At 48.8% G+C, this 25651-nt stretch overlaps 11 protein-coding genes across 11 annotated transcripts; 3 read left to right on the top strand and 8 right to left on the bottom strand.

Annotated features, from left to right (window-relative positions):
- Positions 1-43: 43 nt before the first annotated feature.
- On the bottom strand, positions 44-1592 carry FOBCDRAFT_170215 (D-galactonate dehydratase). Its single transcript, XM_031192095.3, has 4 exons — positions 1323-1592; positions 1158-1267; positions 960-1071; positions 44-910 (listed from the first exon to the last, which is right to left on the bottom strand). The coding sequence occupies exons 1-4, from the start codon at positions 1496-1498 to the stop codon at positions 163-165; spliced, it is 1146 nt and encodes a 381-aa protein (XP_031030941.2). The 5' UTR covers positions 1499-1592; the 3' UTR covers positions 44-162.
- Positions 1593-1974: 382 nt separating this feature from the next.
- Positions 1975-5002, bottom strand: FOBCDRAFT_244876 (putative beta-galactosidase; the record flags this gene model as incomplete). Its single annotated transcript, XM_059610642.1, has 6 exons — positions 1975-2162; positions 2216-2965; positions 3020-3315; positions 3378-4290; positions 4369-4928; positions 4968-5002. The coding sequence occupies 6 exons, from the start codon at positions 5000-5002 to the stop codon at positions 1975-1977; spliced, it is 2742 nt and encodes a 913-aa protein (XP_059468034.1).
- Positions 5003-5041: 39 nt separating this feature from the next.
- Positions 5042-6878, bottom strand: FOBCDRAFT_170212 (choline transport protein). The gene is made up of 5 exons (XM_054707431.2): positions 6745-6878; positions 6380-6688; positions 5933-6330; positions 5582-5880; positions 5042-5530 (listed from the first exon to the last, which is right to left on the bottom strand). The coding sequence occupies exons 1-5, from the start codon at positions 6848-6850 to the stop codon at positions 5095-5097; spliced, it is 1548 nt and encodes a 515-aa protein (XP_054563406.2). The 5' UTR covers positions 6851-6878; the 3' UTR covers positions 5042-5094.
- A 675-nt stretch (positions 6879-7553) lies between these two features.
- Positions 7554-9415, top strand: FOBCDRAFT_324054 (uncharacterized protein; the record flags this gene model as incomplete). The annotated part of the gene is made up of 5 exons (XM_031192091.2): positions 7554-7873; positions 7925-8192; positions 8254-8652; positions 8717-9037; positions 9089-9415. 5 exons carry the CDS (start codon positions 7554-7556, stop codon positions 9413-9415), a joined length of 1635 nt encoding a protein of 544 aa, XP_031030937.2.
- A 170-nt stretch (positions 9416-9585) lies between these two features.
- Positions 9586-11616, bottom strand: FOBCDRAFT_324053 (uncharacterized protein; the record flags this gene model as incomplete). Its single annotated transcript, XM_059612109.1, has 1 exon — positions 9586-11616. One exon carries the CDS (start codon positions 11614-11616, stop codon positions 9586-9588), a length of 2031 nt encoding a protein of 676 aa, XP_059466117.1.
- A 423-nt stretch (positions 11617-12039) lies between these two features.
- FOBCDRAFT_265198 (Six-hairpin glycosidase-like protein) lies at positions 12040-14037 on the bottom strand (the record flags this gene model as incomplete). Its single annotated transcript, XM_031192089.2, has 1 exon — positions 12040-14037. The coding sequence occupies one exon, from the start codon at positions 14035-14037 to the stop codon at positions 12040-12042; it is 1998 nt and encodes a 665-aa protein (XP_031030935.2).
- Positions 14038-15117: 1080 nt separating this feature from the next.
- On the top strand, positions 15118-16740 carry FOBCDRAFT_191725 (uncharacterized protein; the record flags this gene model as incomplete). The annotated part of the gene is made up of 2 exons (XM_031192088.3): positions 15118-15307; positions 15359-16740. 2 exons carry the CDS (start codon positions 15118-15120, stop codon positions 16636-16638), a joined length of 1470 nt encoding a protein of 489 aa, XP_031030934.2. The 3' UTR covers positions 16639-16740.
- Positions 16741-16920: 180 nt separating this feature from the next.
- Positions 16921-18650, bottom strand: FOBCDRAFT_233221 (putative methyltransferase). Its single transcript, XM_031192087.3, has 5 exons — positions 18417-18650; positions 18177-18345; positions 17850-18117; positions 17326-17788; positions 16921-17247 (listed from the first exon to the last, which is right to left on the bottom strand). The coding sequence occupies exons 1-5, from the start codon at positions 18576-18578 to the stop codon at positions 17155-17157; spliced, it is 1155 nt and encodes a 384-aa protein (XP_031030933.2). The 5' UTR covers positions 18579-18650; the 3' UTR covers positions 16921-17154.
- A 1087-nt stretch (positions 18651-19737) lies between these two features.
- On the top strand, positions 19738-21167 carry FOBCDRAFT_233220 (uncharacterized protein). Its single transcript, XM_031192086.3, has one exon. The coding sequence runs from the start codon at positions 19926-19928 to the stop codon at positions 21021-21023; it is 1098 nt and encodes a 365-aa protein (XP_031030932.2). The 5' UTR covers positions 19738-19925; the 3' UTR covers positions 21024-21167.
- A 180-nt stretch (positions 21168-21347) lies between these two features.
- On the bottom strand, positions 21348-23170 carry FOBCDRAFT_253862 (cytochrome P450). The gene is made up of 5 exons (XM_059611069.1): positions 23061-23170; positions 22208-23005; positions 21837-22145; positions 21621-21787; positions 21348-21571 (listed from the first exon to the last, which is right to left on the bottom strand). The coding sequence occupies exons 1-5, from the start codon at positions 23097-23099 to the stop codon at positions 21415-21417; spliced, it is 1470 nt and encodes a 489-aa protein (XP_059466116.1). The 5' UTR covers positions 23100-23170; the 3' UTR covers positions 21348-21414.
- Positions 23171-23636: 466 nt separating this feature from the next.
- Positions 23637-24708, bottom strand: FOBCDRAFT_244871 (endo-1,4-beta-xylanase A; the record flags this gene model as incomplete). The annotated part of the gene is made up of 3 exons (XM_031192083.3): positions 23637-23765; positions 23816-24276; positions 24339-24708. The coding sequence occupies 3 exons, from the start codon at positions 24706-24708 to the stop codon at positions 23637-23639; spliced, it is 960 nt and encodes a 319-aa protein (XP_031030929.3).
- Positions 24709-25651: the final 943 nt, after the last annotated feature.

Genomic DNA, 25651 nt, shown 5'->3' with positions numbered 1-25651 from the left:
TAAGCATGTTACCAGACACTTGGGCATCTGCAACGCAAGGCCGTTCTACAAGAAGAAATTCAGATCTCTCATAACTGTTTCTACGAAAAACTACGTAATTCAAGGAAGTATGTCTGTCGATTTATAATATACCTCTATGACAGGCAGAAGTTGCCCAATATCTCACCACTCGCGAAGCTCCCCACAAGGTCCTCTAAACTCAGGCACAGGCCAGCTCTTTGCATCCTTGGATAGTCGCCTGACTTCCTCCTCGTTGATCTCAATGCCTAGCCCTGGACCGGTCAAGATGTCAATATGACCCTCTCGTACATCCCAGACTTGGGGATTTGCGATGTAACTGGTGATATCCTGCCCCCCATTATTATAGTGCATACCGATACCCATTTCCTGGATAGCAAAGTTGGGCAGTGTTGTATCTACCTGTACATTTGCTGCCAGAGCAATAGGGCCCAGGGGACAATGAGGAGCAAGGCCGACATCATATGTCTCAGCCGCGGCTCCAATACGCCTCATTTCTGAGATTCCTCCAACGTGGCATATATCTGGCTGCAAGATATCCACTGAACCATTCTCGAGGAAGGGTCTGACGTCCCATCGACTGTAGAGCCGCTCCCCCAGAGCAATTGGGACAGTTGTCAGTTCAGACAGCTGCTTGATACCGGTGATGTTCTCTGAGAGAAGAGGTTCTTCGATAAACAGTGGCTCATATGGTTCTAGAGCTTTGGCAAGGCGTTTGGCCATCGGTTTGTGGACACGACCATGGAAATCGACCGCAGCATCCAATCCAAGTTCCTTGACTGCTTTGACCCGAGCAATGACCTCCTTCAAGACCGAAGGCGAGTCCAGCCACGCCGTGTCTGCCGTGCCATTCATTTTGACGGCGAGAAACCCTTGGTCCTTACGGGCTTGACTAATGGACGTGAGTATATGGCATACTAACCGGAATTATTGTTACTTACGCTTGAGCCTCTACAGCGTTCGGTCTGTCACCCCCAATCCAGGCGTAGACGCGAATCTTGTTCCTGACCTTGCCACCCAGTAACTGGTATATTGGTACATTCAACTTTCTCGCTTGCTTCTGGTCAGCGAAAAAATCCTCATTCGTCAACAGACAGGACATGCTTTCGATCGAAAAACGGTTCAGAGCTTCTGCATACCTTTCAAATCCCAGAGCGCAATGTCAATGCCAGACAAGGCGCTCATAAACACCGGGCCTCCACGGTAAAACCCACCGCGCCAAGACAGTTGCCAGATGTTTTCAATATCGCTGTTCCACGTTACTCATGAGCTTGCGTCGGAAAAGAAAAAGAGATGTAACTTACTCAGCGTCAAGACCCGTGTATCTCTCAGACCAGGCATCAAGGCAGCCTTCAACCGCATTGGTGTGACCTTCGAGAGAAGCCTCACCCCATCCAAAGGCACCAGTATCGTCTGTGATTTTGACGAACAGCCATCGAGGCGGAACACGGAAATACTCGATCGATGCAATCTTACCCATGATGAATTGGAGGCACAGCACCAAGTCTGATGGCTGAGAAAACAATGGAAGTTTATCGATGGCCTGGAGTAACTGGGGAATTGGGACAAGCCTGCAAGCCTTTGGTTAAATGCATGGGATCTGAGTCGGGCGGATAGGTCTTACGACGACCCTATCCATATTCGGCTTTTCCGACGGCTTCCGAGACACGGATCTCGTAGCTATCCGATTGGCCATTGGTGGAGCAGATAGGGTAGGTGCATTTCTTGGTCTCTGGTATTAAGCAGTAGGTATTAATAATTAATAAAAAGAGTTATATTTATTTTTATATTAAGACCTTAATTTAATTTAATGATGAAAATCATTTATAATAGTGTTTAATGAGTATATTCTTCATGAAGTAGTATAAAATAGATAGTATACTTAAATTTTAAAAATCTACTCAGATTATACATATATCAGTCTCTAGATAAACCGTTTACCACCATTGAATGACCTTAGGCACACTGAGAACGATCCTCCCAGCCGGGTTGAAGATATTCGGCATTGAACAGAGGGCTAAATCTCGATCGGTAGACGCCGTCAACTTTCCAATTAACACCCATAGATCCTCCAGCCTCATCCATGGCCCAGATGTTGAGACCGATTGTGTTATCTCCCTGATAGTTGAGAATACCTGGTACCACTGTAAACTGGTTAGTTTGGTAAATTTAAATCCTTGTGCTAAGTGAAACTCACCAGGAAAAGTTGTCTCGTTGGAGATGTACGGTAGAGTCTTCCCATACTGATAGCCATTGATATACAGCTGAGCCCGAAGCTTGGCCTTTTTCTCAGTGTGCAGAGTGAAGGACAAGCTAGCATCATAGCCTTTAGGGACGTCCAAGGGTACGACAGTGCGGTAGAACCGTGCTGTAGCGCCTTTGAATCCATATGAAGGCGATCCAGTCTTCCACTTATTATCATCGTAGCCAGGAAGATGCCAGCCAAGGCGCTCGGCATGGAGACCGCCTTCGTTGCGAGTGCCACAAACAGGGTCAATGAGATGGTTTGTGCCGGCATTGCCAGTGACCTTCCACGAAGTAAAGTTGGCAGCAGAACCATCGGCCGCAACGAGAGTGGCGTTCAGGATACCTCTGGGATCAGGTGCTGCCTCACGCTGTTCCTTACCCATTGTATCTTGGATGACGAACAAGATGTTGGCCTCTTCGGTGTTGAACTTGACACCTTGGAAACTAACCGCCAGCTTGCCCGTCTTATTGGTCATGCTGCCGAGCCAGGCGCCGAGGAACTTGCCATTTACATAGACAGAAAAGCCGCTGGCGAGGCCGCCAATGACACGGAGATAAGCACCCGTAGGCTCATCACCCTTGGTTGCGTTGAAACGACCTCGCCAGAGAATGTTGCCAGCCTGGTACCCATACTCGTCGGCGAATAGGACGGGGTAAGTATCAGGAGGAACAAAGTGAGGAGTAGTCTCATGATCAGCATCTGCAAGGTCTGTATTAGGTCTTGTTTGACAGTTTCGTGCTTCGGCTTGCTTACCGGTCCATCGAGAGTCATCGTAGTCTGCGGCAACTTCAGGGAGACCCTCAGTCACTTTCCAGTGACTGAGAGAAGGAAGGCTGGAAGTGAAGCTCTCGACAGTGATGTCAGGAGCTGGGAGAGTACCAATAAAGCTTCCATACTTCGACTTGGTAACTTGAAGCTTCTCCCCATTGAAAGAGACTTTTCTAATAGTGTTTGGAGCCCAGATCTCAACAGTCGTCTCTTCGTCCCAGTCACCATTGATGTTGATCGTGTCGCCCTTGATTGAAGCACTTCGCACTAGGTAAGGTCCGCTGACCAAGCCTGGAGCTTCTTGTTAGTATATGTAAGTCTCAAGGCATATCAGGAAGTCCACTCGCCAGTTGAGTTCTCCCAAGCAAGGGGGTTGTTGTCGAGAGTCGGAGCCCAGAATTTGTAAGCTGACCGGCGATCAACCACGACGGCCTCAACATGGTTACTGAAATCAATGACACTCATCTCCTCGCCAGCCACCACATTCGCCACAATACCATTCTTAGTCTTGGTAAAAGACTTCTTGTCACCCTTTCCGCTCATAAACTTGGCTGAAGTCGCACCCTTGAGCAGGAATTCGCCTTGCTCGCCATCAGGGGCCCAGAAGACAACTACTTGGCGGTCTCCAAGGTCCACAGCGGTGAGAATCTCCAGGGTGGCATAAGTGCTCTTCTTCCTAGATGCTCCGATGCTGAAGTCCGAGACGAGGACCTTGGACTCCCTGTTCTTCAGGGTGATGGATCCTGAGGTCGGCACTGTAAGGTTACCTGCTTCAGTGGAGACCTTGAGACGGAACTTGGTCTCTGCAGTGGAAGTCGAGTCTTGGTGGCGGACGACGTAGTACGCGGCATTAGTGTCGGCGTTGCGGAGCTCGCTTGTGAAGATATCTTCGTCCGTGGTATAATCAGTACTGTTTCCAACCCGGTTGACCTTGACAAAGTCACGAGCAACGCGGACAAAGAGACCGAAAAGCTTCCCCTCATTAAACTTGTCGCCGATCAAGCGGTTCTCATGAATAGGTGCCGAATAATCGTAGCTGGTGCCAACCTCAGGGAAGCCAATGTTACCCCAGTTAGTACCTCCATAAGCCATATAGATATTGACTGCTGTGACCTTTTCCGCCAGGTTATGTCGATAAAAGAGGTTGACCCAGTCGGGACCCATGTTCTCAGAGCATCCGCCCTCTGGAACGTCCCAGGGATTGAATGAGCCGCCCTGAAATTCCATGAGAAACGAAGGTTGAGTGGGAGAGACAGCTTTGAAGTGACTGTAGTAGTCGAAAACAGTGTAAGGCTTGACAACACCATTAACGCCAATGCACTGCGCTAGGTTACATGTCCAGCAAGCAGGGTAGTGGTCTAGACCGTACATATCCACTTCGCCGCCGACGTTGCCGTAGTCTTTGGACCATGATCGTGTCCACATGTTGGGGTTGTTGGCTGTGAATGGAACGTCAATGTCCCAGTCTCTGGTCTTGCCCTCGAGGAGTTCCATATAGTGGATGGCAGTATTTTTGGGCTTCTTGGTCTCGGGGTCAAGCCATTGGTTGCCATACTCATTCTCAATCTGCCACATGATGACAGGGCCACCGTTGGTGATAAGGTATGGGCGAACGTATTCGGCAACAGCCTTGGAATAACGCTCCCAGGCCTTGGTATATGCTGCATTGTCGTCTCGGAGTGGGCCGAATTCTCCTGTCGTCAGCCAGCCAGGGAATTTACCGCCGTTTGCCTCAGCGTTACTGTAAGGGCCAGGGCGGTAGACGACATATAGGCCAAGTTCATGAGCGATGTCAAAGGCATGTTCATAGTCATGAGCACCGGTCTCGAAATCGAGAGTTTCGTTATTCGGAGCGTGCCATCCCCAGTGCTGGTAAAGGCTGATGCCGTTAAAACTTTAAGGGGGCGAGAAAGAGGGGAGAGATGAACTGGACGTAGAAATCGTGAGCAAAGCTCCCGAGTCAGGCATGTTACATAAGGTACTGATACAGTACCAAACGGAGAGCATTTATAATAGTAAGTATCATGCCTTGTAAAGTCCTGAATTCTAATTATTATACTTTATTCCTCCTTCGCCTTCATCATTTTTTCAGTATACTCCTTGCCAGCCTTCAACCACCATGCGCCAATTAGGATTGCCAGGCCACCCACGACGACACAGGTATAGTTCATGTTTGCAACCTCAACGGGCATAACGTAAGGGAAGGAGAAGAAGATGATCGCGAATGTCAGCCAACAAACTGTCACGGTGTTGACAATGGGTCCGATCGTTGGGCCCATGTGGAATACACCCTTGTGCATGTTCTTCCTGCCGGTAAGCAGGTTGGTGAGGATCGGGAACATGTAGGAAATGTTGTTGATAGTGACGGCCGTTCCGAGAAGGGAGTTAAATGCGGTCGATGAGCCGAGATACAAGCATCCCAGGGCAGCAATCACAGCTGTGACTGCAAGCTGGGAATTGAAGGGGATCTTGAGGCTTGGGTGGACCTTGGACCAGCTAAAGTACGGTCAATTACGGAGCTCTCAAGTCATGCCAATGTAGACTTACACTTTGGAAAACGGAATAGCACCATCGCGGGAGAAGGCCCAGAAGATTCGACCAGTGCTGAGCTGCGAGCTGACCACGCAGGGGCCGAGAGCGATGAACAGGATAAAAAGGAGACCAAATGCACCACCAGTCTTTTGGGTGACCTGGCGGAAGAGCTCTGCAAGCGGCATGCCAGTGTTGCCCGATGTGAGCTGGTCGAAGTCCTGGATGGAAAACATGAGACTGATCAGGTAGGTGATACCAGTGCAGAACGCGATAGACAGGGTGATAGCAATGGCAAGAGGAGCATTCTTCGAAGGCTGAATCTGGGTTAGCTGATACTCATCATATTTACAGGGTGAGCAAACTTACATTGGGCATCTCCTCTGTGATATGGGTCACTCCGTCAAGACCACCAAGAGAGAATAAAGGATTAACCAATCCCGTGATGAAGCAAATGGGGTTATTCCAACCAGTCGTGTTGATCCAAGTCCTGAAGACGAATTCGGGATCACGATGTGTTGGGGCGCATGCGACGACGGTGACTAGCACAACGAGCCAGCCGATCTGTAAGTAGAAGAGCGAGAACTTGTTCAGAGCTGGGATTATCTTGTTCCCAAACATGACAACGCCAGCGGTGAGTAGGTTCAAGCCTTGGTAGACGATAAACGTCTGCCAGGCCTTGATCTCGAGGTCAGCTACATACAGAGCGATCAATGCCATGAGAATTTGAGCGTAGATGATGTTGGTAGATGCAGTGGTGAAGATCCCTGGGCGGTCAGTTGCCAAAACTCTCTCTCTTTGACCGCCATGACTTACAGCCGAGAACACTGAACCAACCAGTGAGAAAGCTAAGAATACCAGTTGCTCTTCTTGGCGCAACGGCGGCAATCCAATGATACATGCCGCCCTCGGTAGGGTAAGACGACACGAACTCAGCGAGTGACGCTCCGAGGAAGCATTGCAGGATTGTCACGAGGATGAAGCCGTAGATAACTGCGCCGGGACCTCCAGCTCCAATCTCAGTGATCAAACCAAGACCCAACCCTGTCCATGAGATAGTTGTCGTGGAGGCCAGACCGATCAGACTCAGGGTGCTGAAATGTCGATTGAGCTCCTGGGTATGACCTGATTGCAAGAGTTAGTATGATAGTCCATTTCGAAATGTTGGTTATTCGACGAACCCATTTGCGCCAGGCGTAACTCATCCGCATCTATTTCGGCTTTCGTCTCTGAAATATCCAGACTCCGCTTCATGCTGGATATACCTTGATCGTCTGGTGCAGCCATTGTCGTTGAGCAGAGTCGCGATCTGCTGGCTCGAAACTATTCTCTGTAATATTGCAGTTGCAAATATCAAGGTTCCATTATGACTTCTGGGGTCACGCGAGATATAAGCATACTCAAGACTAGCGTGTTATCTTAATTCTCGAACGATAGCTTATCGGGTAGTCGGCACATCGCTCACATGTTGTGTAAGCATTGTGATATGCAGATCCCCGGTTCAGAACGGGTCCATGTAACCCCATATTTCCTGTCCCTCCAATCGCGGAGACAACTCGGATACAAGTGCGATAATACAGATGCACAATCAACGGTCAACTGCGGACCGGTTCGGCTAAACCACCGGTAAAGACCGAGTGAGAGACTTGATTAGATAGGATATCTTGAACTAAGAGATCGGTCTTGTGAGCCAGATAAGGCCGTAGTGTATGCGGGGTAACCAGCCCCTCCACATGGTTCATGTCACTAGCATCGGGGAACCAAGCTAGGGTTATCATTGCGATACGTGGAAATTGGAATAACAGAACTCGAAGATATTGATCGGCAGACACTCGCATGACATGATGCCGAACTCGGCTTTCATGAGACTGGGGTCAACATGTCGCGCAACTAGCTTCTATGTATAATAGCATGGCCTATAACATGGCATAGTCTCCTCACACCTCTTCTGTCTCTATCCACTCAAACAGGTTGAGACAAAGTTGCAGTCATGCGTTTCTCCTCCATCATTAGCCTTGCAGCTCTTGCAATCAGCCATGGAGATGCTGCAGGTAGCTACGTTAAGTCCATGTCGCCGAATGCGCAACAACTCTTCACTGAGTCAATGCAATGGATGGATACCTTCTACGACCGCAAAGCAGGTTACCTCTACGACTTCAGCGCTTCGGTAGCACTCCGCCACGAAACGCGTAGTTCAGTGTGGTACGCCTTTGGTCTGTTGGCGAGGAACGAGGGGTCTGATGCTGCCGAGGCTGAGAAGATCATCAAGAACACCATTGATGCGCAGTTTAAAGTCCCGGCTGAAGAATGGTATGTCCAAAACTCCATGGGACAGCTAATTTGACACTGACGCTTTTCCAGGTACGGTGACTATCAGCAAGAGCCTGAAGAGCCTTATGTAGGTAGCCCAGCTTACCCTCCCAAGATTTACGGTAGCTGGGACCCCAACTGGCGCGGTTTCGTTGGCACGACTTTGGTCATGTGTATGGAAGAGTTTCCTCACTTGCTCAGCAAGAGCACTCAAAATTTGATCCTGCACTCTCTACATAACGCGACTAAGGGCGATGAGTACCGTTTCGGACACCTCGATAAGACCAAGGATAACCTTTACCCTTCTTATAGTAACCCTGTGAGTTTTTCTGGTCAGGCATTCCGTGTTCTGTATGTTCTCTGATCATGGTTTATGTCAGTCCATTATGCGTGCCTTTGTTTCTGGTTGGACAGGCCGTCGTCTCAATGACAGGAACATGACCGTTGGCGGCGAGAAGTACGCTCAAGATATTATCGATCTCTTCAACAAACACAACACCCTCTCCGAGTTCAACTCAGGCACCTATACCGGCGTATCTCTTTTTGGCCTTATCCTTTGGAGTAAGTATCTGCCCAAGGATTCTGTCATGACGAAGAACGGGCCACGAATGGTTGAAAGAACCTGGGATGCTGTTTCCCAGCTGTGGCATCCCGGTATGAAGAACATAGCTGGTCCCTGGGATCGAGCCTATGGTTACGATATGAACCGCTATCTCAGCTTGATGGCTTTGTGGTTCTGGACTTTGACTGGAAAAGAAAGCTCGTCTCTGACTTCACACGTATGAAATCCCTCCTTGCAGTACTCACTGGGTTTTTGAGACGTTACTAATACGTTTGCTGCAGCCTCAGGTCATGTCGCACATGGCTGACTATGCCTGGGGACCTCTTTTCGCGGCCCTAGACAAGACACACCAGAAGCTCATCCCGAAGAAGACGCTCCGCAAGCTCTCAAAGTTCCAGGGCGAACATACCTTCCAGGGCAGCGCTTACTATCCTCCCTTCGACACTACATCGCGTAACATTACTACCTGGTTATCCGAAGACCTTACTATTGGCGCCGAGTCCTACGACGAGATTGTTATTGGCGGTCCATCGCAATCTCAGGGGTCTTTCAACCCTGCAGTGGTCCAGTGGAATACTGGAGATGAGATCTCGTTTATTTCTGTATGAATCCTAAACCTCCTCGTAAAGAGACAAAGCTAATATGATGTCTAGCTATACCCAACCGAGATGGCTCTCCAATCCCGCGTCAAACCCGGCAAGCTCAGTTTATCATACCCTTACGGCAACGCCAGTTCTGTCTTTACCTTTGTCGTTGGTACATTTGAGAAGAAACGTACTGTCGCTAGCTGGGCTGACGTTCAGGGTCTGGAGGTAAAGGTCTCTGGCAACGTCAACTCGAGTTATACCCTCTCATTCGCTGGTGGCTACGGCGGAGCGGACAGTCTTATTCGGGATTTTGAGTTTTGGAACTTCACCTACACGATGCCTTCCGACTTTCAGGGAGTGCCTTCTGTCGAGCTTGATTTCAAGCTCATTTAGATTCAGTCTGCTGTAGATTGTCATCTGATAAAATGAGTTTATGCGGAAGAGTATCTATCAAGATATAATTAAAACTTTAATATTAAGAACAATTCAAGGTTTGCTATAATACAGCTATCATTGTGCCAATCTTTTGACCCAATGTCTTTTCGCATGCTAATGGGTATTGGCTAAAGATTTGCTGAGCCTAGTTTAACAAACTCAGACTGACAGCACCTACAAGCAGGCGTCCCATATATCATTTTCCCAATGATCCTATCGCGCTCCACCACAATCCCGATACCATCCGGAACATTCTCATCATAAAGCAGACCAGGAATTCTATAGACTTGGGCCACGTCCGGGGTAGGCTCCCCCCACATGACCAGTCGGAACACAGACCACCGCCCACAAATCTTACATCTGATCTGACTGATACCTTCCATTGGCGTCCCGTACTCTCGCAGGAACCAGTCTGCTTCTCCGGCTGCAAGCTCTAGGCGTGACTCTCTTGCGTGCTTGCCTTCCTTGCTCAGCTTCAAGGCTCTGATGAGCTTCTTCGCAATCTTGAACCTCTGCTGAGTTATCTCTTGCTCTGGTGTCATGTCTAGCAACGGCCCGTACTTTTCTAGGAGCCCCTGTATCTTGTCCAAATCATACCTCGATACCAAAGAAGAGACATCTTCTTGTTTTGAGTCTTTCCATTCCATGTTTACGGCTTTCTCTTCGTTCCGAGGGAATATGCGATCCACAGCCTCACATAGAGCTTGCGCATCCCGGCCGCTTGCCCGGACCACCTTGGATACAACATAGTCCATGACCGATTCCGCATCTCCTCCAAAGTCGTAGTACTCAAAGCTTTCAATGACGCCAACCGTCTGGAGTTGAGGCTGGATCATGCTGTCTCGAATGATTGGCTGGGAAGTCGCCTTCCTGTGGCATCTGCCCATGTCCCAGAGCTTCCACGTCCCCGTCGTGTGTCCACGTAGCCACGGTGCTCGGGGGTCCGAGTCTTCACCTAGTGACGGGATGAACAATAGGGGCGAGTAGTCACCCTCCTGTAGCGCAAATGTTGCCAGAGAAAAGAAGTATTCGAAGCGGTTCTCGATGAGAACGAGAGGATCTTGTTCCGGTCGAAAGTCAAGCATCTTCCCTAGAGCCAAGAAGTAATCTCTTGTATACTGACACTTCCGGTGACCTAGTATTCCGATTGCCCACCCAAGAGTTCGATGCATATCGTGCTCATTCTTCCATGCCTCCATATCTATCCATGAAGTCATTCTTTTTAAAGTTGTATTTTGCTTCCAGATGTCCTCTGTGACTGTCGAATTGCTTCGCTTTTTAATCCATTTTGAGTGCGCAGTGTCTAATTGATGACATATTTCCCTGGCATAGGCATCACATATCTTGTAATCCTCCGTAAGGATAATTACATCGTTACTCTGAATGTACTCTAGTGCCACCCACATGCGGTCAAACCATCGAGACCGAATAATGGCCGCAAAGTCGATGATGAATTTGTCGTAGGGAGAATCCTTAACCTGGCCCAAGAGATGGGTTGCCCCGACGTCGTCCAGATGGATCACAGTTTTCGCGGCATGGTTATATATCTCCGGTATCGAAAGGAGGAGCCGTCCCTGAACCTCAGGGCGCCATTGCGGGACGCTTAGGTAGTCATGCCAGATTTCGGTACTGGGGAATTTGGCTGTAAGGGCCAGGAGAGTCCTGAGTGGTATTTGGTAAACCAGCCTGGAAGCGTCGATGCTCTCTAGATGAAGGTCCTGCGCAGTGGCCACCATGGGGTGCCAGGCATGAGAAATGGGGACATAGGTGACCTTGTTAGCTTTTATACAGGAGAGGTGTCTGTTAAGTATTCTGAGATTCCATGGCGATAATGGCTCCTGAGTGATATCAATGACAGATGGTTGTGAGTTTCTGTTCCCGGCGGCTATGGTTCGTATCGGAGGTTCACCATCAGGAGGGAAATGCTTTCCACACGATGCGCAATCAGAGTCAAGGCCAGTGCCCCATACGTATGATAGGAATGAAGACTGAGGGGTCTGTCGCAATTCGCTGCCGACATGGAATGACACACTAGGCTCCCTTGATATAGCTAGGGAAGCAGTGCTGTTCAGGCGCTTTCTCTTGAGATCTATAGTGCTTGACGCTATACTGAGCGAAATTGGCCCATTGGCAATACCATCGGCAAAATTCTCGCTCATCTCAAGCGCATTAAGTGTGATTGAGAGAAGGGGCTTACTTGAGCTAACTGCTAGGCTGAGCCAACAGGGAGGGCTGACGTGGGAAAACTGCTGGCCGATGTAAAATGCTAATTAAAGCTAACTCATCACAGGCCAAGTTAAGCCCTATGAGACGACAAACCAAATGCGCTGAAGTGAGCATGATAATGAGGTAGTAAGAGACGGAGATGAGCTGGCTGAAGTGAGATTAATTTGGTGGCTGGCTTGAGATAAGGAAGATCGCGCTAAGATAAGCCTAATCAGGTCATGTCTCGTGTCAATCTCCTGTTAAAGAGCATTATCGAGTTGACAATTGTGCTTTTTAACTACAGTTTAAAAACAAAGTAAAATGTTCAAATGTAGTAGCTTACAAAAACGTCAAGGTCATCTATGTTGCTATCTAGACTATTCGCTAGATGTCCAAATCTCAAATTCAGATAACCCCCATCCAACACCAGACCCAGCATCGGGTGCCTCAACACGCAGTCGAGAAGTCAATATGGAGGGGAAGGCAATCTTCGTCTCGGCATTTGAGCTCGTTGGCATCGGACTGCGAACCTGGCCAGGGATTGGTACCCATGCATCACCTACCCAGTACTGAAGATCGTAAGTATTTGGGATCCGAACGCCGCCAGCGTCATCATAGAAGAACAGTCGCACATTATCGATAGCTTTATCCTTATGTAAGTCGACTCCGAAATGGTCTTTTGGGTTTGGGCTGTTATATGAAGTCCAGCGGCTGTTTTGTGGTATCCCTCTTCGGAAGATCATTCCGTTGATAGCTCGCATGGGATCATCCGCCGGACACGTGTATGAAGCGAAAGCAATTGGAAGTTGAGGATCTCGCTGGCCATTTGATGCGATGTTTATTTGGGAGGAAACATGTGTTGGGAGAGATGGACCGACCTCGACTTTTATGAGACCGATGGTTCTGCGACTTCCGACAAGCTGACCGTCAAGGTAAACTCTCAAGCCTTCGCCTCGGTCGTAGACTGAACCTGTCCTGTCCCATAGGACAGTGATAGAATGCCCGTGGTAGGCTATATTCTCGACGGCAAAATAGTCCCAGTTTGAAGGAGTCAAGGGATTGACAACTATTGATTCCCCAGACTGGGCTCGAAGTCCTACAAGACCGGCCAAAACATTATCAACAAAGGTTGAGTGATTGTAATCTTCGCTGTGATTGTAGCTGTCATACATCCATCTGTCTGCATCAGGATGATGAGCTTCAGCGACGTAGGGTTCTCCATTTCTGTACTGTGTTCGAGCGTACCGATGCAGCATCTCGTAGTAGTCCTCGGGAGCGATGTAGTTCTGTGCTGGATAATCATGAAGCACATTCTCAACAGCAGTTAGAGTCTGCGAGGTTGCAAACGGCCATGAAGGACCGTCCCAACGGCAACAATTCTCTGCTTCGTACATGAACCACTTACTTCTTCGCTCAGCTGTAGTTGGACCAAAGTTTGAGAGAAATCCTTGAGGGTCTGTGAGCTGGGAAAAGGCGGCGAGTTGGGAATCATCGCACGGCATGCTAAACATCCATGGAAGATAACCCATGATTTCTCTGGTACCCAGCAAGGAGCCGGAGGGGTTGTCGTCACGGGCTCGGTGCTTGTAGAAGTTGCTCTCGCTGTCCCAGAGATGCTTTTGCAAAGCAGTTCGCAGACTTTCTGCCCGGCTTCGATATTCGTGTTCGAGCTCAGAGTCACCGCACAATGCAGCAATTTTTGCTATCGCAATCGCATCGCCATACTGATAAGAATTAATCGTTGGCCGAAATCCGACACCTCCGTGATAGGGATCACCAGACTCGTAGGAAGCAGCTGTATACTCTGTCGCATCCCAAACAGGCACCTGCCAATACAGCCCCAGGGAGCTGGAGTAATGGGTATCCCACCCTCGATACTGTTTCACTAGATTTGCGAGCTGTCCAACAATAAAGTCTTTATCTCCTGTGACCAAGTACTGTTTCCACAACGCAGTGGCAGCCCAGAAGCTGTATTCGTGCGCCCAATCGGAGGTATCTTTGTTGACATCGTCTCTCATTGGTTTTGGGAACTGGCCTGGTCCAGCGAGCCAATACTTTGCGATATCCTGGCCGTATCTCGTATCACGTATCCACCGACCTTCGGTGATATGATGGCCTGCAGCAGCCACAATACCACCGTATGGTGCGCCATAGCTGACACGGTTCAAGAACTCACTGGCCATGTAACCATACTTGGCTCCAGTGTAAACAAGGTGTTCTTTGTAGGTTTGCCAACGATAGTAGTATACTTCTTGGATATGCTTATCAGGTATTTCCAGCAGTGGAATGTTCTTCTCGAACCAGGGCTGATCTTCTAGGCCTTTTAGAAGCAGATCGCGGTCGAGAATGGTAGTACCTCCAGCAGACGATGACATGGTGTTGTAGGAATCCCAACTGGTAGCCTGATTACAACAGTCGTCAGAGTAGATCTCAGTAAGTGTAAAATAGTATAAAGCTTTGGGAAACTCATGCGAAGGCAGTAGAATTATGTGTCAAAGCTATAGCTGATGTTGACGTCAGATGCCTCGGTGCTTATTTCACAGTGGAAACGCCACATACCAGTACGAGCATCCACCGATTCAGCGTTGCAGATTACAACAGACTTTGAATCGTTCATGGAACAAGGCACGATTAGTCCTTCTCTGAGTCCTTCTAGAACACGCAATCTATAATCTATCTGATAATACAACATCTCTAATTAATTGAAGGGCCAGGTAACGTAACTGGCGTGGTTATTAGAGTTTACCTATTAGCATCTGTGGCGTTTGACCATTGAATCACTAGCTACTATGAGCTTAGCTGGCATTCCAATCTCTGCCAATAGCAACACATCAAGAGGTAACCATAAGACGATGAGTTACACCTTTCCGTTTTAGAGTGGAAGGGGGGTTCCTTGCTGCTTGCGTCACGATGCTTTCCTTTCAGCCACCAGACACTTCCATACAAACTTAAATGCACCAGAAGAAGGTGAAGCTTGCAGACTTGTATAAGCGCTAAGTGTCAAAGAGGCTAATGCCTTGAACTAGTACTAACGTTCAGAATGCCATCCTCCAATTGCGAAAGACATTGGGGCTGTGTTTCTTGAACAGCTAGCGAATGCGAGTTCGGGGACCCCATACGCCACGTTGCTATTGTTGGACACACATGCTAGCCATAGCTCGTGTCAAATATGTCTCTTGCGCAAAGCTTACATCGCTCAAAACCGTAGCTTCACTAATGACGTTGTCATTTTGATTTCCACGCGCAATCCGTAATGGTACTATGGATACGACTGACGATAATGGGCTTTCTTGCGTGAAACGTAACAATCATTTGTTGGACTATTCGTTCTTTCCGAGAACATGAAGCACGGGTAAGTTGATGCCAATTGTAAGTATATAACCCAGTTACTCTGCGTTGAACCCAACTAGAAGGCATCACCAACCATCTATCACTTCCTCAATACCTCCATAGCCATGTCTTCTCAACTTGAGAGAGTAACTTCGCTTACCGAATCAATATCTGACCTTTCTTTGCAGAGAGTGTCACACTGTGATACGAATGCCCAAGAGTCTCTGGGCGGGAAAGTCGAGAATGCATCGGTTCCTCTACCTCCGGTCACGCTGCCAGATCAAAAGGGCTCTGAAATGACCCGTGATCTTCGATGTAAGTTCTCGACCTCATAATCCGTCATGCATCCGTGCTAATCCTCGCCAGACAAACACGCTTCGACTTACAGAAGAATCTTTGCGTTCATATTCATCGCCAACTTGGCAGTGTTCATTGCCCTCATCGTCACCTCTAAAGCCACCATCCTCTCTAGAGACGCCGCCAGCGCAGCTTCTGCAAACCTCATGGTATGCATCCTGTTTCGACAAGAAGAATTCGTGAACCTTTGCTACGAAATCGTCGTGCTGGCTCCTCATTCGTGGCCGCTCTCTATTCGGAAACGACTGGCCAAGGTCTTTCATTACGGAGGTTTCCATAGTGGCGCTGGAGTTGCTGCTACTGCCTGGTACATGGCGTATACCATCCTTGCCACACAAGAATGGGCTGCGGACAAGAAGGAATATAGACTCGTCAACATGATCACCGGTTGGGTCGTTGTTGCTATGTTTCTCATCATTCTTATCGCAGCCTACCCAAGCATTCGAAGAAAGTTCCACGACCATTTCGAAGCTTTTCATCGATTTGCTGGTTGGGTATCCTTGCTCGCGTTTTGGGTACACAACATTGTGTCGGCTCGTGTTACGGCACACGAGTGGAACAAGTCTATAGCATATGCTCTTGTGCGATCACCCAATTTCTGGTGTATCTGCGTTACAACCTCATGCACGATCGCATCCTGGTCCCGATTACGCCGCCGGGCTGTGTACCCCGAGAAGTTGAGCGACCACGCCACTCGACTTCACTTCAAATACAGGGGAATGAAGCCTTTCTATGGTCTCAAGATCAGCGACAAGCCTATGACAGAGTGGCATGCATTTGCTACCATTCCAGATATCGAGCCAGAGTCTGGCAAGGTTGAAGGCTTCAGTGTTGTTGTTTCTAATGCTGGAGATTTTACCAAGAAGCAGATCATGAATGACTGTGAGCGAAAGCTCTGGGTTCGCGGTGCCCCTCTTCATGGGCTTCTATATACGTCAAAGCTGTTTCGTCGAATCGTCATAGTCGCTACTGGATCTGGTATCGGGCCTTGCCTTTCTCTTCTCCACGCCGACGAGACCCCTCGCCGTGTCCTTTGGTCTACTCGCGATCCCGAGAAGACCTACGGACCAACTGTTGTCGGTGCAGTTCAACGAGCTGATCCAAATGCAGTCATATGGAACACCACCGAGCGAGGTTATCCGGATATTGTACGCGAGACGTATCAACTTGTCGTGGAGTCTGATGCAGAGGCAGTGTATATAATCTCGAACCCCAAAGTCACTGAGAAGGTTGTCTTCGGCATGCAAACACGGGGTGTCCCAGCATATGGAGCCATCTTTGACTCTTAGATGCGCGGGGTTTGAGACTTACACGCAGATGGAATTGGGGTGCTTTTGAAAGAATTACTAGAAGATCAGTGGTTTCTGCATAGACTATAAATTGTGGAAGACACCACGCCCATATAGATTTATAGACTAGGTACTAAAAGACCAAATAACCACATTCCACTAGCAGGACTCACGAGATTTTACAGGTTTCTCTCTTAGTGCAATAAGCCCGATACTGGTGGATCTCAAACGACAGGTATCTTAGGGCTGGCCCCAGGACTAAGAAGTGTTTCCACAATCATGTCTTCTGGGCCATACACTGACAAATCTAGATTTCCTTCCTGACGGCGTCAATCGGGGTTCTTCCTTGCGGGTATAAAACAACTTCTCTTCAACATCAATCTAGTAGTAGCGTAGTACCTAAATGCTCACAGATCCAGACTGAACATAACTAAGACGCCAACTCCGGTGTCGCCGAGAGAAACGAGACTCAAACGCCTGATATAACCTTGTCCATTTTTCGCGTTTTACAATTCGTTACTTTGGCTTCCTCCCCCAGACGATATAAAGAGGCATATAGGCATGAATGCGCGTGTTCACAAGATCTCGCCGAACATCAATTAGAGAGACCTATAGGCGAGGTTAGCAGTTGAAAACATCATCTGGAATAGCAGTATAGCATGCTGAGTTACACGCAGGCTAGCTTACCTCAATCTGCGCACTGGTTCGTTCAAAGGCCTTATTCAAGAGCTGGTAAGAGAATCCCGATAGACCATCGAGCATGTGATCAGCCCACATCCACCCCACCTGCTTGAGCCGTGGATCCTTGGCCCAGCCGTTGATAGGCATCTTGATTATACGTTCGTGGACATCCACAAAGCCAACCCGCTCGTAGATCTCTTTGAGCTTTTTGCCAAAGATAGCCGGGCGCTGTAGCTTATCTGCTGCCACTATCAAGTCGTTGCACCACGTCGCAACCGGGCCTTGAGGGTCAAGAGTGTCGTCGTCGCATAAGGGAATGCAGTCCGTCTCTTGCGACTCAAACCAGCCGCCGGGTTCAAGCGCATTGAAGGCTTGCTGGGCTATCTGCGTCTCGAAATCGGACCAGCATCCGGAAGTGCTACGCGTGTGGATATAGTCGAACTTGTGATTGAACATCCACTCGTCGCTTCTATTGTATCTTGATCAGAAGGCTTTCGCGGATATGGCGGATGTCGCGGAAAGGAACTTACGAGTCTTCAACGTAGAAGTATACATTTGGAGGCACATCGTTTGGTTGGATGGGAGACAGGTCTGTGCCAATAATTGTAGCTTCAGGGAAGATATCACCCATCTGGACAGCCCAGTCGCCTATACCTGTGGCGATATCGAGAATGTTCTTCGGCGGCCTTCTAGATGAGAGCGGTGCCATATACAGCTTGCCTTTCATGATCATCTTATAGCACTCGCCCATAATTCCAAGTCGCTCTTGCTCTGGATTGTCATTAGGGAACAGGTATGCTATATGGCAGTGGTCAGTCAAATGTCGTCAAAACGGCAAAGGAATCTGGGCTGCTTACATCCAGCACGATAAGCATGATAAGTGCGACCAAACTCTTCAGGAAATGTTCGCACACTATCCGTCAAAGAAGCCGAATCGTCCCAGTCCTCGGCCTGGATAAAACTCGACGTCGCTGATGAGGCATGTTCTGCTGAAGACGCTGATCTGGCCGCAGACTGAAACTGAGGCTGAGACGGAGAAAAACACACCAAGTCAGCTCGCTGCAACGTGCTCTCGACATGGGATAAGTTTAGCCTACATTAGCTCCCAATGGAACGCTGTCTGTCGCTCTCAAGTCAGTCATCGAGGGGCAGTTGAAAGTGAATTCCCCACTTCGGGCATTGACCTCGTTTCCACCGCGGGCATCTCGGTCTTGGCCCTCCAACTGTCGCTGACTGTCCTTATCCACCATCCAGTCCATGTATCGACACGACGATGTTGTCGTGTATATGTTGGTTGTCTTGGTTTGATATGGGAGAAAAATATGATCATAATGCGGCTCAGGCCCTTGGGCAAATCGTGGTGGTTGGCGAAGAAACTAGTGGCTCACTGGAAATTAATTCCTCCTTTTCCGATATTAGCGTCAGTATTTCTGCAAACGGCCATTTCGCACAGCGAGAAGAACAGCTCAGCCTTGAATTAGATTAGCTCTTCTAAAAAAATACGTTTTCTACAGAAAGTAAATGCTGCAACTAGTTAGTATGCAGAGTTTCCATGTCGGATAAGTAAGATGCCATTTTAAACTCTCACTAAGAGATATAGTAAGAGTCCTCTATAGATTAAACCGTTACCCAAATGCCTGGCATGTTATTCGTCCCGCTTTGCCGGGACTTCTACCGGTTCCGTGGCTCTGGTAATGTCTTGTCACACTTGGTCCATGTCCCTGGTACTTGAGATGAACACGTCACGCAAAAATGAGAGGGGGTACCCGACGGCCTCGGATTGGCCCGGCTTCAACGGAGCATGGACCATCTCTTCCGGCCTGTTCGTGAGGCCTGAGGTGGATGCATGTTGCGGCTGTTACCATGCTATCAAGGATGCTTATGCACTTCACAACCAACACGCTCAGAAAATGGCGCAAGCCGTTGCTTACACTTGATACAACATCTGCCCTGGTCGTGAGGGCTAGTTTAGCATCACCACTTGCAAAAACGGTGAAATGGCAGACTGGAAAAGATGCTCTGTACTAACAACCCCGCTTTGCTTCAGGGTAGTTAAGTTGCTTGTCTAGAGTGGCAATCTAGTATCGCCGTTATGACTTCAGATATGGTTCCCTTGCCAGTAGCTTCCGCTTACCGATGGCCAGTCATATCACGAGTGTTCTAGACACGCTAAGAAATGATCTAGACATGCGTGACAGCGTGGCCCGCCACGCTTCTAGCGGCAAACTTCCCACATTTGGCTCAATGTGCGCTCCATCCTGGCTTCGCTTGTGCGAAAGGTCCATACGTGATCATAAACAGACAATCAGTAGCGGCATTTATCCCTTGCAAACTTAGCGATACAACATCAACGGAAGGGAGAGCCGATTATAGTTTCTTCATACGTGTCATTTTATGATATATGTCGTGAAATATGATATGATTCCAGACACCGAGGGCCGGGAATATCACAAGAATACAAGAGGGTTTAGCTGGCCGAGCTATCTAGGCCAGATAAAGGAATTCCTGTCCGTGCCCAGGTCCTAAAATTCATCGTTCAGCCACTATTCTCTACTATACTTTTCAGATCGACTATCCATTCCAGTCCACTTCATATACCTTCCGCCATGGCATCCTCCGACGATCAGTGCGAGGTACCCGAGCTGCTTACCCGCTTCACTAGCTGGAAGCATCCTCAGACGGCCCACATATTCCAGTACTCCAGGCTGAGCTGTGACCGCTCACTGAAAGAAGTCTCCCAGAATGAGGTTATCTCGCGCAATGGCGAATTTGCCGCATGCGGAGGTCTCTACGGAAGCTGGGTCTACCCTGGCGGCGATGCTGAGAGGATCAAGGTCGTCGCCGACTTTTATTCAGCTTGGGTCTTTCTGGATGACCTCATCGACAACAGCATTGACATGAAATACACATGCGATGTGCTTGACGACATCAAGGCCCGGGTGGCAGGTCCTCGCCAGGGCAACCAAGGCCTTGACCATTTATTCAGGCTCTGGAGTCATGAGGGCTGGAACAGCGAACTTCTTCAGCTGTCAAAGGCTGAAATAGATCTCTGGCTCCACTGTACCCAGGCTCTTCGGAAGATTGAAGTGGAACAAGAACCAGTCTCTGTGGAGGAATACTTGACCTACAGGCAGACCAATGCCGCTATGGGTCTCATGTTTCTCATCGTGCCATTCACGAGGCCAGATCTTGCCGATGACCTCCTTCGTCTGCGCAAATGGTCACCAGATACCCTGAAGAACATTTTCAGCTACAGTGGCCGAAATATGGGCGTGATTCTCGACCTATACAAGCTCAATGCGCACCATGCCCAGATCACCGAATACAGCCACATCGCTGCCATTGTTCAGCAGAATTCCGACACCCGCATAGACTTCCAGCAGGCTGTTGACCGCTCAGCTGAGATATTTCACGAGTATGAGGACAAGCTTGCCGTTGAGTTCGCCAAGGTGGCTACCTTGAGCCCCCGACTCGCCAAAGCGTTGGAGGATGTTCACGCCGGTAGCATTGCTTGGCTCAACCTCATGCGCGGCCGCAGATACGTCAAGAAGACCCAGTCGCGACGTCGAAGCTATGGTGGAAAGATCGCTGCGATCATCATCTGTGGGCTCCTCCTGGCTACTATTCTTATCCTATGGCTATGGCCTTCTTTGTGGTCTCATTATGTCCCCATTGGAGGCAGACAAATCTTTGCAGACATGTAATCCAATACACAGAACTGGGAAACCAAGGTGAAGGAGCTTTCATTTTGCTTTCGTTTTATTTCACGACATATTATGACATTGGGCGGCTAGCGTAACTGAATTAGTTTTCTGAAGTCTGCAGTAAATATCACATGTTTATACCGAGGTCGACCAAATCTGCAGGGGTGAAAACGTGACATGATATGCCAAGTCGCTTCTTCCACCATAGCACAGAAGGAAACAATCACAAAAGTCATTTTCAATTATTACCATATCCTCAGGCAAAATTCAAAACGACAGTCTAAAAAATAGAGAGAAGATCACATAAATTGAACAAATTTTGCTTCGCTTGACAATTGCAATTATCTATGACTTATGCTAAGTAATATTAGATCATAGCGGGCAACCGCAGTTACCGAACAGGTTTGAGTACCGCCCAAAACGGCTTCTTGTCCCACAGCATGTATGCTTTCTGTTTGGTGGTCCAGCCTCTACTTTCCGGCACTGACTCAATGTCAAAATTGTAAACGATGCGCGCCAATGCCAGGCGTGTTTCAGCCCAGGCGAGACTATAAAAGAATGAGCTTAACGATCGAAAGACAAGATGGGGACACCTACTTGCGACCGGGGCAGTTTCCATGACCCAAACCAAATGGCTGGAACGCCTCAAAGCGGTCTTTAGAGAATTCGGGGTCCTTCAGAAAACGCTCAGGATGATATCCAAGAGCCTTTTTAAAGTGTCGCTCAGAGTGGTTCGTGGCCCACGAAGCAACAGCGACAACCGTCTGACTCGATCAGCTTTTATAGATAAGAGGCAGAGACATTCTAACTTACCTTCTCTGGTACAGCATGGCCAGCAATAACTGCACCGCCATGGGGGACGACTCTTGGCAACGCAGGCGGGACTGCGGGAAAACATCGCAGGGCCTCATTCAGGCAGGCAGCCAGATAGGTCAGTTGGTTGACAGATACTATTGTGATCTCATCGTCGTTGTTGAAGGTTGATCGAACTTCCTCAGCCAGCTTCTGCAGTTTGGCTGGATTGTCAGTCAGCAGAGAGACTGCGGCTACTAACAAGGTGACAGAGCTCTCTGAGCCTGCTGTGATTAAAATGGTAGAATTCTCCATAAGCTGAGCAAATGTCTTCAATGGTATTCGCGTTAGTTCAATATTCAGAAAACGACATTAAAAAGCGATAGACATACCAGAGGTGGCTTTCGGTCAAGGAGGGGTTGGAATATATCGAGTCTTGGCTTTTCCACCTTGATGCGAGCCTCGACCTTTTCCCTCGTGAGGTGTTCGTGCAGTATCTTACCCCTCAGAAGGGAACTGCCTGACAACACATGGACAATCCGTTGAAGTCCCAAGTACATCAAAACCTGCATGAAGGCAAACTCTCTAACGTTCTGACTAACAGCTTTGACCCAAGGATGGTATTGCTCAGATTCAAGCCCTCCAAAGTCAGACCCAAAGCCGAGATTTCCGATGATATCGAAAGTGTAATAGTTAAACCACTCGCGCAGATTGACAGGGTTTCCGTCCTTTGAAACCTCTGTCAATTTGCGGATAAGTGTATCCGTATATCCTTGGATGATGGGCTCCTGGAACTGCAACGATCGTTCTGAGAAGGCCGGTGCGAGCTGCCGCTTCATAGAATCATGATACGGCCTATTTAACGAGACAAAGGTCTCTGGAGCGCTGGGACCAGCCCACTGATAGAATCTGTCATACCTGGCCATATCCCCAAGTCGAGCTGAGCCTCCATGAGCGACATATATGTCTCTCCAGGCTTCCGGGTCAATGAAAGACAGCTCGTTGGGCCGGATGCGCACAACAGGACCATATTGCTCGTGCAGACGTTGAGTCTCGAATAAAAGATCTCCACGCAAGAACTTGTAGTGACGGTACAATGGGGAAGCCCGACAGAGAAGCGGACCAGGAAAGTTACGCAGCGGGTGCAGGAAGATGTTATACACCACGTATCCAATACAGAGGACTGTCGTCTAGGTGACAATTAGCTTAGAACGTAGAGCAAAAGCCGTGGTGTCCCAGACATACAGCAGCGACAGCTCCAGCTAGAATCGAGACACTAAGCATAGTGGCTACAATGAAGCAATGCTTTTACTGGCGATAGCATGAGAAAGAAAACAGTTGATCTTGCAGCTAACCGATCTTGGTGAGGTTTTATTGAACTGCAATCGGAACTCATGGAAAGCGATGTAATCCCCGCTTCCTCATTGCATGTCTAGCGCGTCCAACGTGGTCAACATCATATTTTCTGATTCTCTTATCATTAATGACTAGACAAGGGTCACCTTTCCAGAAACTGATATTACGAACCCAACAGCCGATGGGTGCATTCAGAAATACGTGGCTCGCTATTAGAGGCTGAGGGAATTTTGGTGTGAGTGGGTATGCAAGGGAGAACCAACATGCATAATAAACAGGATATGGAGAGTTGTCTCCACTTCCCGCAAGAACCCAATGAACCAACAAGGGTAAGAAGAATCGGAAATAAGTTCTCTTTTGGGACAAGACTGTAGTTAAGTTAAATTGACCGGGGACATTGTAGGAATAGCAGTCTGATATAAGGGGCCTATGTACGGTATCTAGCTGCTGTATTTCCACTGAACCTTAGCGGCGGTTAATAGTGTTCAAGGTAGAAGTATAAGATGGCTTCTTCTGGAAGTTGTCGTTCCAAAGCAGAGCAGATCCCTCTCCGGGGAAAGTTCCGGGGACCCAAGAATACTTATCAGAGATACCCTGCGAGCCATTAGTAGGAAAGAAATCAAGGATGTGAAGTGAGAACATACCCAGACAGTGATACCAACGCATCGCTTAACATCCATGCAAGATCCAACGATTCTGGCATAGGCATCAGCATTGGTCTGGAGCTTCTGCTGGGTAGCAGGAGTGTTCATGCGAATGTCCAGCTCAGTGTAAGCGACGTCGACGCCCAGGTCAGCGAGGCCCTGGAGGACGGAAGCCAGCTTGGCTCGCGAGGGGGTAGGGGTGTTTTGGGTAGGAGTGCTCTCGCTGGTCATGTGAGCCTGCAGACCGATGCCGTCGATGCGAAGACCGTAGGACTTGACGAGTCTGGCGATGCGCTTGGCACCCTCGGTCTTGGCGTTGCCGTACTCGAGGTTGTAGTCGTTGTAGTAGAGCTTGGTGGTGGGGTCTGCTGCCAGGGCCATGCGGAAGGCGATGGGGATGTAGGCCTCGCCGATGACGCGGAGGAAGACGCTGTCACGGTAAGTTCCATCCTCGTTGAGAGCTAAAAGATTGGTTAGTAGTCCAATACTGTCTCAAGAGCCTCATCATGAAAGTCAAACTTACCCTCGTTGACAACGTCCCAGTGAGTGCACTTTCCACGGTAACGTCCCATAACAGCGTTGATGTGATCTCTCATCACAGCCTGCAGAGTCTGGTTGTTCCAGTTGCCGTTCGCAACCCACGATGGGAGCTGGCTGTGCCAAACAAGAGTATGGCAACGCAGCTCGTAACCTCGTGAGGTGGCGGCGGCAGCGTGCTGGTCAGCGGGACCCCAATTGAACTGGCCGCGGTTGGGCTGGATGGCCTCCCACTTCATGGCGTTCTCGGGGGTGATGGATCCAATCTCATTCTTGTTGTTGATGATGTTGATCTCTCCCTGGTCATTGCGCACGGTGAGAGCAGTGCCGAAGTACTGCTTGCCAGCGGCCTTCATGGCAGCCTGGAGGCCAGTGGCCTGTCGTGCCTCGACATCACTGGTTATATGTGAGCGAGGTTATCGCTGTTTGGTATAGGATGACTCACGGAACGGGGTTGGCAACGGCAAAGCCGTTGAAAGCAGCCAAAGCGACTGTGGGGATGAGACTGAAACGCATCCTTGCAGCTGGTGAAAGTGAGTCAAGAACGAGACTTAAACTTGTCTGCGATGAACCAGAACATTTCTCTATATCCAGCGATTCATCTCATGTTATATATCAAAACTGTTCATGATGTCAATTACCTAATGTTTCCCGGCTAAATCAATGCCTTGGTTGTTTCACATCTCGCGGCACTTTCTCTTAACCAAGATGGCTAAAACCAGGTCTGGGGTTATTAGCCGGCTCGGCATAGCCAAATCAGCAGACTGAAAACGTGTTTCCCTGCAAGCATATGCTATTTGTTTGTTCCTTGCATGAATACGGTAGATTGAAGGAAATTGACTATGTTTAATGTCAGCCAAGACCTAGCAAAGGAGTGCAAGGCTTGGATATATGCTCAAATACACGTCAAGTTGATGCGAAACAACGAATTTTCTATTTATCAACGTGTGTACCTGCAATACACAACAGCCATTTTGCCACTTTAACAGTAAAAGTCTTATTATCATCTATCAATAAATGGCAATTTCCTGGATAATGGCCTCGACTCAACGCCATGAGAGTCGAGGCTAGCTGAACTAAGAGCCATGAATTCTAGATGCCAAGTGACCCTTCAATTACAGCCTAATAAGAACATCCTTGACTCTCCACAATAGACCAGATCATGTCTGGGGTATGATCATGAGACTTTAAAGCTTAAGTGTGATTGATGCGGTATTCGGATCGCGCCTGGGGATGAATCCGATGATCGACGCGGAGCATGAGCCTCCGACTACCGAATTCGTGTCTGGTGAGTGTGGG

The sequence above is a fragment of the Fusarium oxysporum genome, chromosome XI, assembly GCF_013085055.1.
Source record: "Fusarium oxysporum Fo47 chromosome XI, complete sequence".
In the NCBI taxonomy this organism is placed as follows: Eukaryota; Fungi; Ascomycota; class Sordariomycetes; order Hypocreales; family Nectriaceae; genus Fusarium; species Fusarium oxysporum.
This window is presented reverse-complemented; position numbering and strand designations above follow the sequence as displayed.

Coding starts and splice junctions, on each gene's coding strand:
- FOBCDRAFT_170215 (XM_031192095.3), bottom strand. CDS start 1,498: ATGGGTAAGATTGCATCGATCGAGTATTTCCGTGTTCCGCCTCGATGG. Junction 1,268..1,322: donor TACACGGGTCTTGACGCTGA/GTAAGTTACATC, acceptor AACGTGGAACAG/CGATATTGAAAACATCTGGC. Junction 911..959: donor AACGCTGTAGAGGCTCAAGC/GTAAGTAACAAT, acceptor CACGTCCATTAG/TCAAGCCCGTAAGGACCAAG.
- FOBCDRAFT_170212 (XM_054707431.2), bottom strand. CDS start 6,850: ATGGCTGCACCAGACGATCAAGGTATATCCAGCATGAAGCGGAGTCTG. Junction 6,689..6,744: donor GTTACGCCTGGCGCAAATGG/GTTCGTCGAATA, acceptor TCTTGCAATCAG/GTCATACCCAGGAGCTCAAT. Junction 5,531..5,581: donor GCTATTCCGTTTTCCAAAGT/GTAAGTCTACAT, acceptor ACCGTACTTTAG/CTGGTCCAAGGTCCACCCAA.
- FOBCDRAFT_233221 (XM_031192087.3), bottom strand. CDS start 18,578: ATGGACTGGATGGTGGATAAGGACAGTCAGCGACAGTTGGAGGGCCAA. Junction 18,346..18,416: donor GCGTTCCATTGGGAGCTAAT/GTAGGCTAAACT, acceptor TCTCCGTCTCAG/CCTCAGTTTCAGTCTGCGGC. Junction 18,118..18,176: donor TCATGCTTATCGTGCTGGAT/GTAAGCAGCCCA, acceptor ACTGCCATATAG/CATACCTGTTCCCTAATGAC.
- FOBCDRAFT_233220 (XM_031192086.3), top strand. CDS start 19,926: ATGGCATCCTCCGACGATCAGTGCGAGGTACCCGAGCTGCTTACCCGC.
- FOBCDRAFT_253862 (XM_059611069.1), bottom strand. CDS start 23,099: ATGCTTAGTGTCTCGATTCTAGCTGGAGCTGTCGCTGCT. Junction 23,006..23,060: donor TAGCTGGAGCTGTCGCTGCT/GTATGTCTGGGA, acceptor ATTGTCACCTAG/ACGACAGTCCTCTGTATTGG. Junction 22,146..22,207: donor TTGACCGAAAGCCACCTCTG/GTATGTCTATCG, acceptor ATACCATTGAAG/ACATTTGCTCAGCTTATGGA.